The sequence below is a fragment of the Callithrix jacchus genome, chromosome 10 (assembly GCF_049354715.1).
Source record: "Callithrix jacchus isolate 240 chromosome 10, calJac240_pri, whole genome shotgun sequence".
In the NCBI taxonomy this organism is placed as follows: Eukaryota; Metazoa; Chordata; class Mammalia; order Primates; family Cebidae; genus Callithrix; species Callithrix jacchus.
This window is the reverse complement of record NC_133511.1, coordinates 46147048-46165540: the sequence shown is the minus strand read 5'-3', so window position 1 is coordinate 46165540 and position 18493 is coordinate 46147048. Positions and strand designations below refer to the sequence as shown.

The 18493-nt window shown below is 41.4% G+C and overlaps 1 protein-coding gene across 1 annotated transcript in view; it reads left to right on the top strand.

The window, feature by feature from the left end:
- PANX1 (pannexin 1) overlaps nt 1-18150 on the top strand; it is a 64099-nt gene extending 45949 nt beyond the window's left edge. Inside the window, exons 3-5 of the mRNA XM_003734149.6 lie at nt 11087-11310; nt 12266-12924; nt 13442-18150. Coding sequence (XP_003734197.3) covers nt 11087-11310; nt 12266-12924; nt 13442-13521 — 963 coding nt within the window. The 3' untranslated portion in view covers nt 13522-18150. The remainder of the gene's footprint in view (nt 1-11086; nt 11311-12265; nt 12925-13441) is intronic.
- The last annotated feature ends 343 nt before the right edge of the window (nt 18151-18493 follow it).

Here is an 18493-nt window from a genome sequence, read left to right as displayed (position 1 = left end):
CTTAATTATTTCTGGTCTTCTGCTAGCTCTTGAGGTTTTTTTTTTTTTTATCTCGCTCCTTTAGCTCTTCCAATTTTGATGATACATGTCGATTTTAGACATTTCCTTCCTTCTCATGTGGGCATTTATTGCTATATATTTTCCTCTAGACACTGCTTTACATGTGTCCCAGAGATTCTGGTACGTGTGTCTTTGCTCATTGGTTTCAAAGAACATCTTTATTTCTGCCTTCATTTCATTGTTTATCCAGTCAACATTCAAGAGCCAGTTGTTCAGTTTCCATGAACTTGTGTGGTTCTGAGTTAGTTTCTTAATCCTGAGTTCTAATTTGATTGCACTGTGGTCTGAGAGACTGTTTCTTATGATTTCTGTTCTTTTGCATTTGCCGAGGAGTGATTTACTTCCAATTAGTGGTCAATTTTAGAGTAGGTGTGATGTGCTGAGAAGAATGTATATTCTGTGGATTTGGGGTGGAGAGTTACGTAAATGTCTGTTAGCTTTGCTTGGTCCAGATCTCAGTTCAAGTGCTGGATATCCTTGTTAATTTTCTGTCTCGTTGATCTAATATTGACAGTGGAGTGTTGAAGTCTCCCAGTATTATTGTGTGGGAGTCTAAGCCTCTTTGTTGGTCATTAAGAACTTGCTTTATGTATCTGGGTGCTCCTGTATTGGGAGCATATACATATTTAGGTATGTATTGGGTATATACATATTTAGGATCATTAGCTCTTCTTGTTGCATTGATCCTTTTACCATTATGTAATGCCCTTCTTTGTCTCCTTTTATCTTTGTTGGTTTCAAGTCTCTTTTCTCAGAGAGTAGGATTGCAACTCCAGCTTTTTTTTTTTTCTCTCCATTTGCTTGGTAAATCTTCCTCCATCCCTTTATTTTGAGCCTGTGTGTGTCCTTGCATGTGCAATGGGTTTACTGGATACTGAACACCCATGGGTTTTGACTTTTTATCCAATTTGCCAGTCTCTGTCTTTTGATTGGGGCATTTGGTTCATTTACATTTAAGGTTAATATTGTTATGTGTGAAATTGATCCTGCCATTTTGAAGCTAGCTGGGTGTTTTGCCCATTAGTTGACACAGTTTCTTCATTGTTGTCGATGGTCTTTACCATTTGGTACATTTTTGGAGTGGCTGGTACTGTTCGTTCCTTTCCATATTTAGTGCTTCTTTCAGGAACCCTTGTAAGGCAGTCCTGGTCGTGACGAAATCTCTCAGCAATTGCTTGTTCGTAAAGCATTTTATTTCTCCTTTGCTTATGAAGCTTGTTTTGGCTGGATATGAAATTCTAGGTTGAAAGTTCTTTTCTTTAAGAATATTGAATATTGGCCCCCACTCTCTTCTGGCTTGTAGGGTTTCTGCTGAGAGCTCTGCTGGGAGTCTGATGGGCTTCCCTTCATGGTAACCTGACCTTTCTCTCTGGCTCCCCTTAGCATTTTTTCTTTCATTTCAAACCTGGTGAATCTGATGATTATATGCCTTGGGGTTGCACTTCTTGTGGAAAATCTTTGTGGTGTTCTCTGTATTTCTTGGACTTGAATATTGGCCTGCCTTGATAGGTTGGGGAAGTTCTCCTGGATAGTATCCCAAAGAGTGTTTTCCAGCTTGGATTCATTTTCTCCATCACATTCAGGTACATCTAGCAAACATAGATTAGGTCTTTTCAGATAATCCCATATTTCTTGGAGGCTTTGTTCATTTCTTTTCACTTTTTTTCTCTCTGATCTTGCCTTGTTTTATTTTATTGAGTTGATCTTCAATCTCTGATATCCTTTCTTCTGCTTGGTCAATTTGGCTTTGAAACTTGTGTATGCTTTGCAAAGTTCTCGTGTTATGTTTTTCAGCTCCTTCAAGTAATTTATATTCTTCTCTAAGCTGTTTATTCTCTTTAGCATTTCATCTAACCTGTTTTCAAGGTTCTTAGTTTTTTTGCATTGGGTTAGAACATATTCTTTTAGCTCAGAGAAGTTTGTTGTTACCCACCTCCTCAAACCTGTTTCTGTCAATTTATCAGACTCATTCTCCATCCAGCTTTGTTCCTTTACTGGTGATTAGTTGTGAACCCTTGGAAGAGGAGAGGCATTCTGATTTTGTGTTTTCATCCTTTTTGCACTGGTTTCTTCCCATCTTTGTGGATTTATGTACCTGTGATCTTTGTAGTTGGTGACTTTCATATGGTGTTTCTGAGTGGACATCCTTTTTATTTCTTTCTGTTTTTTAGTTTTCCTTCTAACAGTCAGGCCCCTCTGGTATAGGACTGCTAGAGGTCCACTCCAGACCCTGCTTGCCTGGGGATCACCTGCTGCAGCTGCAGAACAGTAAGGTTTGCTGCCAGTTTCTTCTTCTGTTATCTTTGTCCCAGAAGGATACCAGCCAGATGTCAGCCTGAGCTCTCCGTTATGAGGTGTCTCATTGGATATACAGGGGTCAAGCACTTGATTGAAGAGACAGTCTGTCCCTTGTAGGAGTTCAGCTGCTGAGCTGTGATCTCTATTGTTCTGTTCAGAGCTGCTGGGCAGATATGTTTAAGTCTGCTGCAGCGGAACTCATAACTGCCTTTTTTCCCAGGTGCTCTGTCCTGGAAATATGGGGCTTTATTTATAAGTTCCTGACATGCTGCTGCCTTTTTCAGAGATGCCCTGCCCAGCGAGGAGGTAGCCTAGTCACAGTCCGCCAGCAGAAGCATTGCTGAGCTGCCATGGGCTCTGCCCAGCTGCTGTGTGAACTTCCTTGCGGTTTTGTTTATAGAGGTATAGTTAGAACTTCCTCAGCAATGGCGGTCTGCCTCTAATGGTGGACTGCCTCGGTAATGGCAGATGCCCTTTCCCAACAGAGCTGGACCGTACGGGTCCAGCTGCACTTGCTATGAAACACTCAATCCAGAGCGTTTCAGATTGCTGGTCTTTGTGGGGGTCCCAGGCATTCAAGGCGCCAGTTGAAACGGCTGCCCAGACTTGTGTGAATTTTTGTACAGAGACCCACTACACTCACTGAAACCTCCATGCTGGAAACTCGTGGTGCTTTTCAGCCCGAGAATCTCCTGGTCTGTGGGCAGTACATAACTCGTTTGGAAATGCGGTGTTCACTCATCCTCTGCATTGTTCTCACTGGGAACTGCACTCTAGAGCTGTTCCTATTCAGACATCTTGGATCGGAGATATTTAAGTACGGTTACACTGTTGTGAAACCATCACCATTATCTGTCTCCTGAATTGTTCATCTTCCAAACTGAGACCTACACCCATTAAGCAGTAACATTCCATTTCCCCAACCCCCCCAGCCCCTGGCAACCTTTATTCTGTTTTCTGTCTCTATGTATTTGCCTATTCTAGATACCTCATATAAGTGAAACTATGTAATATTTGTCCTTTTGTTTCTGGCTTATCTCACTTAAGGAAATGTTTTGGCTGCAGTATTGGTGGTAGAATATACTATAATATGGACCATCTCTATTTCTGTATTTATTTATTTCTAGACCTCAACCACAGTCTTTTTTCTCCTTTCACCTCTATTTGCTTGTAGGATGTACTGTATGTAGTCATGTGCTTTGTATTAACCTATTAGAAATCTACAGATCTGTTTTGAACTTTTTATACTGGTTGGATACTTATAATCAAAACTTTTACTAGGGTATTGAATAAATCTAGTCTTATTAGAAAATTTTAAAAATAAAATGTTTTCAAAGTTCATTCTTGTTGTAGCATACATCAAAATCGCCTTCCTTTTTCAGGCTGAATAACATCCCATTGTAAGTTTGTGTGAGACTTTTTTGTTTATCCATTCATCAGCAGACACTTGGGTTGCTTATACTTCTTGGCTGTTGTGAATATTGCTGCTGTGAACATCTGTTCGAGTCCTTGCTTTGTTTCTTTTGAATATGTACCCCAAAGTGGAATTACTGGGTTCTCTTTCAAGGATAGAAAGGTTTTCTTGTGGCTTCTCCATGCTGAGCAGACTTGGAACTGTTAAGCTGGGAGGGTCCTCTCATTCAGGCTCTGAGGACCAGAGTGGTCAATGCCTTTTCCAAGGTCCCACAGCCAGATGACAGGTAAGCCCACAGCCTCCTTCAAATTTCAGACATGTTTCCCATGTGGAAAGGTCCAGTTCTAACTTCTGTGGCTTCAGAACTCTAGTCTAGACTGTAGCCTGTGGGTGAAGGTCATTGGCTGATGAGCTGCAACTCAACACAAGGAGAGACTTTCTGGCAGAAGAGCTGACCAGCAAGGGAGCCTGCTTTTGACTCAGAAGGTCCTTAGGTCAGTGTGCTCATGGACTTGCATAGTGTCTTCCCTTCTCTGTATTCCTTACATTGTACTGTTTCTTCATGGAAAACTCGGTTCCTTAGCTGTTCTGTATACTGGCTGTGTCTTTCCCACGCCCTCCTCATTGCTGTCATTCTCACAATCACCCCTCATTCATTCAGGACTTGAGTCATGGCTCACCCTCCTTCACCACCCCAAAATGATTTCTGTGTCCTCCTGGATGGCATATCTGGCTTCAGTCTCTGTCTCATCTGCAAGAACTTTTACCTCCTTTCCACTTCTGTCATGAGTTCCTGTGGCCACCTCATTCTGAACTTGCTGTCACTTGAAACTAACTTCAGGCATCCCACTCCTGCCTTCCAAGGCCTTCCCCAGCCACTTTCAAATAAAATGGAAGCTTGACATGAGAATATCTTGCCATAATTCTGCTTAATTAATTCTTAATCTCTAAGACTGTAATTTTAAACAGGTAGAGACCATGCCCATATCTTGTTTATCCGTGTATTCCTGAGACAATGCATGGTCCATAGTGGGTGCTGGAAGAGTATGTGTGGAAGGGAAGAGGGCGGTGAGTGTAGCTTGGTGTGTCCTGTTCAGAACCAGACTTGGTTCTCCAGGAGCATACTGACAAAGGATGGTGGATTAGAGGCACAGGGTTTATTCAGCATTTCTCAATTTAATTCTGATGCGGAAGTTAGGAGAACTCAATTCCCCCAAAGTTGTTATTCAGTGTAATGTTTAAATTAGCACTGGTATGCTCAATGATGTCATTTCTCCCCCACCCACTTTCATTTCTCTTCCCTCTCCCACTCCATGCACTACTGATGGGCCCCTACGACTGTGAGGCTTTTGCTGGAGATGCAGGGGGCCGGTAGGGGGCACTCTAAGACTTCTTGAGAACGGGCTTTTTTTTTTTTGAGGGTTCTGTTGTGTTCAAGTTTAGAACGTAGGAGGCAACTGTTAGTAAGATTTCTCTCTGAAACAGCAAAGTCAGTTTTTGACTGAAAAAAACAGTAAGAAAAAAAATTAAGAGAATGGGCAAATCTTCATTTCTCTTAGGTAGATAGACTCATAGAAACCTGGTTGGAGGAATCCTCCAAGGCTTCCAGACCAGAGGCTTCCAAACCTTAGCTTTGCCAGAGTGGCCTTCTGAAAATGCAGGATCACGAGGTCATCCAGGCCATTAGGTTGGAGCCTCTGTGGTTAAGATCGGGAATGTGGTTTTTATCGGCTTCCCAGGAGATTCTGATGTGAGCCTGTCTTGCTGTGCATTGTGGGCACCAATCACCTAAACCATTTCTCAGATTCTCTCTGCATGCAGATCACCTGGGGATTTTGTTGAATTTTAGGCTCTGATTCAACAGGTCTGATGGGGACCTGCAATTCTGCATTTATAACAGACTTCCAGGTGATAACTGAGGTTTGTGGTCTATGGACCACACCACTCTGAGAAACAAGAATCCAGAGCCAGGGTTGGCAACCTATGGCACACATGCTTGAGCCAAATCAGGCCATACCTGTTTTTGTAAATAAAGTTTTACTGGAACACAGCTGTGCCCATTTGTTCACACATTATCTGTGGCTGCTTTTGCACTATAATGGCAGAGTTGAGCAGCTACAGTAGAGACCATGTGGCTTTCAAAGCCTGTAATATTTACTCTCTGGCCCTTTACAAGAAAACCCTATGGACCCTTAACGTGGAATACTCAAGCCCTCTCGGATGATCACAGACTACATTGAAAAGGGAGCTCCTTGCCTCACAGGACAATTCATTGAATTTCGTATAGATTCATGGGTAGGCTATTCCTTGTCACTTGGTTCTAATTATCTTGGTAGGCATCTCTTCCTCCTGTGAACAGATACTTCGTTCACTGTCTTCTCCAGGGCTCTCCCCATGATGGACTTACCCCAACTGCACTCCAGAATGTCACCCAGTGTAAGCCACTGCACCTTGGGTGCAGAATAGAAGCCCTGCCATCTTTATTTTCTTCCTTCTGTAAGCTTCTCCAGCAGTGCACATTAGCTTTTTGGGGTAGCCCTTCACTCTTGACTCCCCCTGTCAAGGATTGTCTATAATAAGTGTGGTATTATTTGAACACCATATAGCCAGAACAGACATCCTTCATGCATCTTTTCACTCCACTTCCCCAGTGCAGGATGTTCTTGGTTTACCTACTTCCTACTTTCTGACCATTTTCCTCCATTTCTTCCAAGATTCCCTTTTTGTCTAACCCTTAAATGTTAGAGGGTCTCAGGCCTGTCCATGGTCGTCTGGTTGTCTTCTACCCATTCTCCTTGGATGGTCTTAACCATACACTTGGCTTTGACCACATATGTGCTGCCAAATCCTGAATCATACAGCTAGATTCTTTTCCTATATTTTCAGTTATCTACTACACACCAGGGTGTTTTGACTGTAGGTATCTCATGTTGAAAATTTCTCATCTCAGGTTTGCCTCCCACCTCACTCCCGACTTCCCTCAATCTGGGCCTCTTCATTTATTTCACCTGATGGTTCCACAGCTCATGGCCTTGCATGAGCCACAAACTGGTGTGATCCTCAGTTCTCCTCCTTTTCCATCCCCCTCTTCTGTGGGACACTGAAGTACACTTTGTCTTCCCCATGTGTTGCTTCAGATCTGTCTTCCCTTCCTGCCTCTCTGCTGCAGCGACCTCCTGCCTGGTCTCTCTCCTTCCCATGTGTTTCTTCTTTACCTCTGCAGTGATTTTTCTGGAATACATTTGGTCATTCCCTCTACCAGTGGTATCCCATTGTGTATGGTGTGGGAATTTGGGGCCTTCTTAATTCGATCCCTGCTTACTCTTTGTGTGAGTTTCCTAGATCTGCTATAATAAATTACCACAACAGAAATGTATTTTCTCCTAATTCTGGAGGCCAGAATTCCACAATCAAGGAGTTGACAGAATTGACAGCTGCTGGCGGTTCTCTGTGTTCCAGAAGAAAGAGGATAGTAGATGCATCACTCCAGTCTCTGCCTCTGTCATCACAGGGCTTCTTCCTGTCTGTCTCTGTGTCTTCACTTGGCCTTCTGATAAAGACACAAGTCATTGGATTAGGGCCCACCTAATTTATCATGACCTTACCTTAATTTCACTAATTATATTTGCAAAGACCTATTTCCAAACTGTATCACACTCAGAGGTTCCAGGCAATCATGAGTTAGGGGTGGGGGATACTGTCAACCCAGCACGCCATTCCAGTCTCAGCTCTGTCTACCTCCTCACTTGCAGGGCTTGCTCACTTACCTTGGTGCTCTTGATGAGTGAGAATTCACCAGACAAACAAGGTGGAAAGGATTCCAAGCAGAGGAAAGAGGATTCCAAAGGGCCACAGAGGTGACATTATTGCTGAGCCATAACCTAAGGCTTTGTTTTATTTAATTGCCTCAGTGTACTTTAAGACATAGTTCAGGAGTTACCTCTTTGATGAAGCATCCCTGACCACTTCCACAGGGGCTTTTCTGTTTCCTCAGTACTTAGTACCTACATGGTTTGATGATTTAATTACTAGCTTGTGTTCCCACCTGTCCTGTGTGATCTGGAGCAGACTCTGTGCCTGGTCTGTGGGGGCCATGCATCCAGTCCACTGTGTGGCACATAGCAGGTGCCCAGATGTTTTGAGTAAATTTACCATCTGCACTTAACCCCATAAGATAAGGTAACATGCATTTCAGGGGAGGAATTGTCGCCTGCTAATTGGATGGTTCTTTGCCTTTGATGAGGTAGAGAGGATTTGAGTATGAAGGGAAGTTGTACTGGCTCACCCTCTGGGTTCTTTCCATCTGGAGGTTCCTGTTGTTCTAACTATAACCGCTTCCAGAAACAGCACACAGTTTTAAGGAAGACAGACTGAAAATTGTAGTTGGACAGCTGCTTGGTTCCACAATTATTTGAGTTTCCCTATTCTTGGAAGAGCTCAGTACTCACTTGAACATCATGCAGAATAGTGCCATGGTGGCTTCAAGAGAGGCTGAGCATCCCCGGCCTAATAGGGAGTTGATACAGCTTATGAACAAAGCTGTTTCCATCTGCAGATGCCCTCTCAGAGCACTGCAGCTTTTCCGTATTTCTTATTTGGTCAAAAGAATTTCCTGTTTTACTACATTTTTATAGAATCACTGAAAGTTGCCTTTTTATTTTTGATGGGAAAAAATAAAAAGAGGTTTAAGTATGGAGAAAACCAAGAGGTGGGGCATTAAATGATGATCAAGGTACAAGGATATTTTAGGGAAATTTACACCTAATATATAATTTGTTTTTGTAATTACAATAAGTTGAACTATTCATTGGCACAAATTATTGTACCACTTGGCCATGTTAAAAAAAGAAATGCCACAGACTGTAAAAAATTACTTTTTAATTTAAGGGAACAGTTTGAGGAAGAAATGTCATTATTCAAATAGCTATGAAACAAAAGTGACTTATACAAATATTTCACAAGCCCAAATTAGAAAAATTTTCTCCCTGTGGTTCCTAGATAGAATGCCTGACTTTCATGGTTATGGAAGCAGCAGAAACTCTGTGCCATGCAATTATGTTTTTAAACTAACGGGCACCCTTCTGACTGGGCAAGAATTAAATAAGCATTCCTTCTCCCCACAGCCAGCTATGAATTATTCAGCCAAAATTCAGCTAATCACATACTGCTCTGTGTGTATCATTGTGTAGCAGCCCTTTGCAAATTGGGTGAATAATTTTGAAACATCTCACCCCGTGCCAGAATGCAGAAGTAAAGCAGCTGTCTGGGTGAGAGGGCTTTGCAAAGTGTCAGGGCCATTTGTGCTTATTCTCTTCTTCCTCTGGGGCAGATATTCCTTATGTGGGTCTGTGATAGTGACAGGAGGCCTGCAAACTAGGATAGGAAAATATATGACAGCTTCATTTTTTACTTACTTCCAGCTAGAATTTAGCATTAAAAAAGATTTTATGTGGGCAACAATCCATAGTGATAATAGCAGTACCTAGGAGTTTGTCACCTACAGCAGTCACAGGTATCCTAGAATATTGTTTACTCTTCACTGCTTCAGAGTTTCAATAGCTGTTAGATCATCTGCCAGATCCTATTTTAAGTATGAATAAAGAAGATGCAAAATATTAATATTTTGATTTATATCAATGTAAATCTATTTCCTTTGTGAACCTATATGTATTATTTTGTGCATTTAAAAATATTCTGCATGAAAAACAAGACTGAAGAACTGTCACAAAACCAAGGAGTCTAGGGAGACATGGCAACTCAATGCATTAGGTACCCTGGATTGGATCTTGGAAGAGGACATTAGTGGAAAAACTTGAGAGCCAAATAAAAGTGTGAAGTTTAGTTTATGAGAATGTGTTAATCTTGGTTTCTTAGTCTTGAGAAGTGTTATCACGGACATATGAGTCATCAGCAATGGGGGAAGCTGAGTGAGGGGCTTATGGGAATGCTCTGTAATCTGAAATTACAGTGAGGGCCATGTTGTGGGGTCTGCCATCCACTCACAGAAGTGTTTCAGAGCATGGTTTCATGTCAACTTAAGGCCATCATGGCCTCTTCCATTACAACTCTGAGAAATGGTGCAGATAGATCCATCCAAAGGTAAGGAGAAGTTTTCCAGAGAAGTAAAGTAATTGAGAGTGTGTCAGATTGGGAAAAGCATTGCTCTGGAATCAGAAAGGTCAGCATCATAGTCTGATTCTTACTTACCAGCTTCGTGATCTGGGACCAGCGAGTACTCCCAGCTTTCTCTTCTCCTTTGTGGAATGGAGCCATCCGTAGTGTCCCTGCCATAGTGTGTCTATGTAGCTAACCATTTTCTGGTTACCTGGAGTGTTTGAGTGTGTATTCCCTGCCAGGCCCTTTGCTAAGCATTTTCCATCAGTTGTCTCCTTTAATCTTCATGACACTCTATTCCATGACCATTTCATAGATAGAGAAACTGAGGGTCAGAGACTCGGTGGCCTCACTGCCCAAGGCCACAGTGCTGAGCTTCAATTCAGCTGACTGCAGTTTACTGTCTTCCTAAGTCTTCTGCTGAGGCTAAGCCACCTCTCACCACCTGATGGTCCTGTTACTGCCATGCTCCTCACCCTCTCTGACATTCGAATCCCCTCCTGCTTGGTGTGTGTCTGTACCCTGATCTGGACGCTCTCCTCTTGATTTTCTTGCCTGTTGTGGATGGCTTCTGTGGGCCGCAGTTTATCCAACTATAAAAAGAGGGCATTGGACTGCCTTCAAAGTCTGTTCCACGTTCATTCTGTGAATTCAACTGCTTATTTCAGCTGTCTTATTGGGATGATTACTGAATCACTGAAGTCAAAGCTTTTCTAATTTGTTTTGGGAGAAGTTATATATTTCTTTGGCATTTTCCCAGATTCCAAAGGAGGGCAAAAATGGAGCTGTGTGCCTTAGTTGCTTTAAACCCACAAAAATTAACAACAAAAACCCCGCAGAAGCCTTTGTGATAGTTACAGGTTTCTTAATTGGGACGTTGTTCGCAGATTACTCTAAAGGAATGGGAGTAATTTTATTTTTTTCTTTTCCTTCTGTGATTAGAAAGTACACACCATGTGTCACCATACAGTTGCCAGTTACTTCAAATTAATACAAATGGAAGAAAAAAAAAGGTAGTTACCAGTGTCAGATATCACCTGGATAGGTGAATTTAGCCATAAGAAGTAGTTATTAGGTGATGAGCCCAATTTCCACAGTGTGCATTTGTCTCGATGTAAAAAAATGAGAGCATCATTTGGCACCATTAGGTTACTGCATGGGGGATCTGTTAAGCCTATGATTTGTTCTCTTGTTTTTCAGTTTTTCCCCTATATTCTGCTGCTCGTTGCAATCCTTCTATACCTGCCCCCACTGTTCTGGCGTTTCGCAGCTGCTCCTCACATTTGCTCAGACTTAAAGTTTATCATGGAAGAACTTGACAAAGTTTACAACCGTGCAATTAAGGCTGCAAAGAGTGTGTGTGACCTTGACCTGAGAGATGGAGCCTGCTCAGTTCCAGTTGTTACCGAGAACTTAGGGCAAAGGTAACTTAGCCCCAGCAGGCAGCTCATCAGGTTTTGTAGGAAAAATTCTCTGCCCTTCTACTGCCAGTCTGGGCCCAGAGTTCTCATTGCTAGGAGGCGGGGCAGGAGTGGAGGCAGGGGGACGTCATGCACCTAGTGATAGCCTGTAGGCTCCAGGCATGTCCACTCTTCCCAAATCTCACCCCCACCCATTTGTTTGTCCTTCCGTCAAGGCTCCTTCCCTTGATGAGTAAAACGTTACCATGTCATTTTAAAAATGCCGTTTTTGTAGGGGTAATAGATTGAGATACTATATGAAGCTTGCTTGCTTTATCTATTTAACTCCTAAATGGAGATGCACAGAGGATTTCAAGGCAGATAAGTCGTGTCTTGCCTTTTCACATTCTTTGGTTCTTGTTATTGACTAATTGGAATAATAATATTAAGAGCCATCGTTTTTTAATATTTCATATATCCCACACACTGTATTAAGTACATTATCTCCTTCAGCCCTCAGATCAACATTACTAAGTGCACTTGTTAACCTCCCCTCCCCTTTTATTCTGGATAAAAACACTCCCTTATAGCTGTAAGTGGGAGTGCTGGGACCTGAATCATGCCCCTTTGACCCCATAGTTTGTACCCATACCCCCTGAACTGTCCCAACCCCTCCTTGTAAGAGGCAGTGTTTACACGTATTTAGCATTTACCAGGTACCAGCCATCATTCTAAAAATTTCCATATATTAACTCATTTAACTAACTAGGCCTTATATTAAATATTAAGGGGAAAAGTCTTATTATTCCTTTTCTTCCTCTCCTTTTAAACTGATTTCTATTCTCTACTACTCTACCAAAGTTGCAGGTAGAGAAGTATGGGTGTTTGAAATCTTTAGTGTGACACTGTCTAATGTGTTTCTGCCTTTAATATTTGATGGTCTTGGTGAGTGTTTATTTTTGTTTCCTTTATTTTTTAGTTTGTGGGAGATATCTGAAAGCCACTTCAAGTACCCCATTGTGGAGCAGTACTTGAAGACAAAGAAAAATTCGAATAATTTAATCATCAAGTATATTAGCTGCCGGCTACTGACACTCACCATTATAGTCTTAGCGTGTATCTACTTGGGATATTACTTCAGCCTCTCTTCACTCTCAGATGAGTTTGTCTGCAGCATCAAATCAGGAATCCTGAGAAACGACAGCACTGTGCCTGATCAATTTCAATGCAAACTCATAGCCGTGGGCATATTCCAGTTGCTCAGTTTCATTAACCTTGTGGTTTATGTCCTGCTGGCTCCTGTAGTTGTGTACACGCTGTTTGTTCCATTCCGACAAAAGACAGACGTTCTCAAAGTATACGAAATCCTGCCTACTTTTGATGTTCTGCATTTCAAATCTGAAGGGTACAACGATTTGAGCCTCTACAATCTCTTCTTGGAGGAAAATATAAGTGAGGTCAAGTCATACAAGTGTCTTAAGGTACTGGAGAATATTAAGAGCAGTGGTCAGGGGATTGACCCAATGCTACTCCTGACAAACCTTGGCATGATCAAGATGGATGCTCTTGATGGCAAAACTCCCATGTCTGTGGAAACGAAGAGAGAGGAGCAGGGGAACCAGACAACAGAGCTCAAAGGTAGGGTTTGCTCTTGGCAGAAACTGCAGGAGCCCACCAAGAGCCTTTGAAGCAGCCTTGTGGGAATATTGACAGTCTTTACCCTGCCCATCATTTAAGCCATCTCCAGGCATTAAAAACCTTAATACCAAGGGGGAACCCCTCATTATTAGGAGAGAGAGGAAAATAATTGGAGCTGCTCCACATTTCCAAAGAAGGACAGCTTCTGTGCTTTTTCTGGTGTTTCTTTCTTGCTCAGCACTCTTCCTTGTCTTTCTTGCATATTTTTGTCTTATCTTACTGGCTTTCCTCCTGTATCTCTGATCCCCTTCTCTGTTACTCTCGGACTTTCTCTTTCAAAGAGGCCTGAAAGTTTATGGATTTGTTTTCTTGTCCTAACTTCACTGTGCTCTGAAGTTAGGCTAAGAAGCAAAACATGGTATAGATGGTGAGAGAAATTTTTTGGAAGAAGAAAAGTTGATTAGTATTGATAATTCCTGTTATTTCTGTTATAAATATTTCTTTTCAATTTTGACAGATATGAACATAGAGAGTGAGACTAAAGCAAATAATGGAGAGAAGAATGCCCGACAGAGACTTCTGGATTCTTCTTGCTGATGATTATTTTACTTGAACTGTAAATCTGTGACTTCTGTGACATGGGATTTAATTTGGCAAAAGCATCCCTGTTGGTTTTACAGCAGGTTTGTAATAAATGGTTCTTGGTGGAGATACTGAGCATGTCTTAGTCCCTAATGGAATTGTTGTTTAGTCCCAACAAAAAGCTATAGAAGAGTGGTTTATGAACTTCCCATAGGAAGCACCTCAGAGATTAGTAAACTGCAGCAAGTAACTATGTGTAAGTCCTCATCAAATGAAAAGCAGAAAGACAAGAACAATTAGTCAAGACCAGTAGCCTGTTACAGCCTTGGAACAATACCTTTCTGTACCTGTGGTGAGACACAACCTAGAGCTACTGGAAAACAAGCACTTTAGGAGATTTGTTTTCATGGAATAATAATATGTTTGGATATAATTTAACATGAGTTTCTTATGTGCCCTTAAGGACTGTCAAACCAGAAAAGCATTCACTGGCTAAGTAATGACCTATAGGTCGACCTGTGTCCTAAGTTAGGTGTAAGTCCAGTGCCTTGGCACAGACTCGAGCTCTCCTTACAGTGTTAGTTTTCAACCTTGGCTGATGGAAGTCCGGAACCACTATTTGTCGCACTGTGCCTTGAAGGGCAGCAGGTCCAAGTGCTGCTCTCTCTCAAAACCGAGTTAACAAGATGAAATCTAAAGGATATTCACAGTGACTTCAATTCAGCAAAGAATGCTTCCAAAAGAGCCCAGTGGGGATATCGGACACCACAGAAGACATTCATTCAGTCACTTTCAACGAGTTTGTCTACAGGATGTTTCTGTTATCAACGGCATTTGAAACAGGCTTTCACTTAATAATGGAACACAGGATTGTTTAAAGTGAAGAACACTTTGCCTAGATGTGACCAGGGCATGTTAGTGACATTAGCATGCTCCATATGGTGTGCTTGGAGCCAGAAAGATTTAGCAGTTTGTTTATATTTAAGCACAGCTTTAAAGAAATTCATTTTAGTTTATAGTGTCAGAATTGAGACCATTTGGGAAGAAAAGTCTAGCACTGGTAGAGAATTATAGCATAAAGATTACAAATGGTTGGATACGACAAATGCAGGCTTATTTCATAAATATGTAAAGCTTTACATATATATGTAAAGCTGATTCAGAACATGTTAAAAACTGTTCCCAGTTCCACTATGTAAATAGATCCTATGTTCACATTTCATACACACAGAAAAAATCTTTAACATCTGTGGACCTTCCAAGTTTTTTCTTAGAACGTTATCACATTGCATCAGCTGAGTAATCCTCAGGAACCTCCAAGTTTACTTTTGGCTCTTACAGACGGTTGTTTACGTAATCTCATTACTGTTTTCTGAAGAACGGAAGTTATATAAGCTGCTGTCTGCCTTTCAGAATATTCAGAAAAGCAGATTTTATTTGTGCTTCTATGATAGTTTCTGAACTGGAAAGCTAATGATACATATCAAAGTAGCAACCAGTGCTTTAAATTATTCTGTTACATGATATTTATTACTGTTGAATTATACTGTGACTTAGCAGTAACCTAAATAATTGAATTTGCCAAATTATTATATTGCCATATCTGAGATGTTTCATCACAAGTTTCTACACTGGTTTCTTTTGAAAATTTAAAAAGATTTTTGAGATATATTTTTCTAGAATATAATTTTTTTTTCCAGAGAGCTTCATCCTTTTTGTAGACTATCCTTAATTTGTATTTTAAAATGGTAAAAATTGATATTTTAGGAGACCAGGCAGTCTCCCAAGTCCTACCATGTGAAATCTTTTAATTAAGAGTTTGTGTAATTGGGGTCCTTGGCCTCTCTTTCAGTACATTTTCCCATTCCCACCAGGTTGGATGTACAGATATGCATAGGCAAGTCCCGTCCTTGAGGACTTCAGTCCACTAAAAGGCAGCAGACACCTGGTGCCTAAGAGGAGAAAGTATAGCCACGTTAAAGGCTATGCCAGAAGACGCCTAGCAAATGCTCTGTCTTCTTGGGAGAGGCTGCATTATTTTTTCTTTCCCACAGTTTAACTGCTAGTTTTGAGAATATAGTTGTCATTTTTCCCCAGAGGTAGATGACCATATTAAGGTTCTTTAGCTGCAAATCCTCTAGGTTGAATTTTGTGCAAAATAGTCACAGTGATTTTGAATAGTAAGGGGTCCAGTTGCACTTTTAACCTTCCCTCACAGGGATGAGAGAACAAGCCTCTGGAGGATATGCAGCTACTGGTGAACAACTGTCAGCGCCCCGGAAGACTGGAGGGGAAGCCTGGGGATACATTTCAGGTTGGACAGGGAAACTCATCCATCTGCTGTGAGCAGCTGGCTTGAAGGATGAGTTTTTAGGAGTCAGTTTCCTGAGGAGAAATGCTTTTATAAAGCACTCATTGCTTTGTAAAAGGGGACAAACAGATCCTAAATGACCACTCCAGGGTTGCTGATTTTGTTTCTGGCTCACATCTGCCTAGTAAGCTGCCAGGAAGCCGCTGAACCAGGCTGGAAATAACAGTGTTGCAGCTGGGAGTGACCAAGTACTCTGAAAGCAGCATTCCAACACATCTTTGTGAAGGGATGGGCAGAGACCTCCCATGTAGAGGTTCTTAAACTTCAAGGGGTTACAGCCCCCTTGCAGATATTTTTATGGCTACAGACCTTCTCCTCATAGCTACAGCCAACATTTTCAGTGCACCTTAGGAGGTCATTATAGTCCATGCCTCTGAGGGGAAGAAGCTGTGCTCCAATGGCTGAAGAGCAAGCTACACAGCAGAGAATGGGGCTCCCCCCAACACTGTAGCAAACTCAGCTATACGTTTGCTTAGTTCAGTCACATTTACGTTCTTGCAGGTGAACTGTACCTTTTGAGTACTTGCCTTCCTTTTCTAGAGTCAGATTTCACAAGGTCAGCAGAAGCTTGGACAGCAGCAGGCCTGGAAAGATCAGGCAGTGCACGAACTGCTCTCCTCTCCCTGGCCACAAGGCGTTATCTTCCTCCAGGTTCAAGTAATTGTTCCTGTTTCGCCTCACTGGAATGCGGGAAGGAAGACATAACACTATAAAATGCTGTGTCCTACCTTCCAGTTGTACTGTGAGAAAGCTGGAAACTTCCACCTGTACAGTGGGTCTGGTTTGCATGTTTATGTTTCATTTGTGGGAACTGCTTGTCCAAGAGTGAGCTCGAGTGAGCTCAGGTCAGGGCAGCAGGGCACTGACGCCTTTGTGCCTCTGAGAATTAGCTATCAGAGGTGGATTTTTTGGACACCTTTTAAAAATGTGCTAATGTTTGGTTCATTTTGTTTGTCAGTCCTGGGTCCATCAAAGGTTTGTGAGGGTGAGAATTTTTATGCACTGCTGTATTGCAAGTGCTTAAAACAGAGACTGGCCCAAATGAGGCATTCTGTAAATGTTTGTTAAAATGAATGGATAAATTCTTAGAATAAACCCTAGTTTGTTGACAACTGTGATTTGATTTTAGAAGGCAAACTGTGATTTTAGTTTAGAAAGGAGAAAGTGGGGGAGACTCATAGGAATATTTCTGCAAATGAATAGATTTCTACCTTAAGTAGTGACAGTCCTTAGCTTCTGATCATGGAGTGAGTCCTGACCACTTTCCAGGTTCAATACAAGTTCAAGATTGCCTCTCAATGATTAGGGAAATTGAAGCTTTTAAAGCTCCTGGTCTCAGTAATTCCCCAGAATAAACCTCTTAAAAGGGGATGTTGATGAAAATGTACAATTACCAGTAATTGAGGTTTTATCTGAGGGGATGGGGATGATGAAATGGCCCCTTCTGGGAGATAGTTGGCATTTTGGCCCTATTTTTCACAAGTAAAGTGAAACCATTTAAAACTATGGACAAAGATGATATTGTGTCATGTGGAATACAATAGATACTAATTTGTGGTTGGTTTTTCTGCCTGCTTTAAAGGAAATGTATTATGTTTCTGGGCTCCTCTTTTAGCTGTAAAAATACTTTGTCACTACAGCATGAAATTTAATCAGCAATTGTTTTTCAGGTTCCTGAAAGCTATAAAGGTTTCTCGTGACTTGAGTGGTTTTTTCCCTGCTCACCACAAGAGAAAACCCTTGTAGAACTTTGCATTGTTACAAGTGTTCCCTACAAAAACTGAAACCATCAGCTCCTCTTTAACAAGTTGGCTTTTTAAAAGCACATAATTACAATTTAATGGTATTCTGTAAAGCAGTGCTCAAGGCATAACTTAAATTCTTTTTAATGACTACATTTCTTCAAAACTTTGAGAGAAAAATATGTTCTTTTTGCTGCATCTTTTATAAGAAGACTGCCCACAGATGAAGAATGACTTTACAAATTAAGGGCGTCTTGGTTTCATTTCCACAAAGATGAGAACAAATCATGGTGTTAGGAAAGGATCCTTAGAAGAACACAAGAATCTTGAAAGCCCTTGGTGGTTATCACTATTATATTTTATATTTCCACAGAAGTCACTTAGCCAAGCTCTGCATTTTGAGCCTGCTGACTTTCATTTAAAGAGGGATGAAAGGTTGAAAATCCAGTCTGCTGTGTCTGTAAAGGTCAAACCATGTTTGAGTTCTTCACTGTTGTATTCACCTAAATAAAACTGTGTAAGTAATGAAAATGTCTTAATGTTTCTTGCCTTCCTTTTTGGGAGAGTCATTTCATGGAAAATGTAATTGGAGATGCATCCCAAAATGTCTTGAGGCTCATTCCTCTCTGCTGGAAACATAAAATTCAGTAGGCTTCATGCTACTTGCTAAAATCCAGCTGGCAGTAACTAAAGGAAGAAAGTCCTTGATTAAGGACCCACAGATTCTGGAATTTATAAAGCACAAATAACATGCTTTCTGATAGAGGATTGTTTGCCTGGGCTTGGGAATAAAAGATTAGCAACCATGTGCTGCTAAATGTGGGTTCGCCTGCTCACATCTCTCAAGAGGATGACTCTTGTACAATGGCCAATT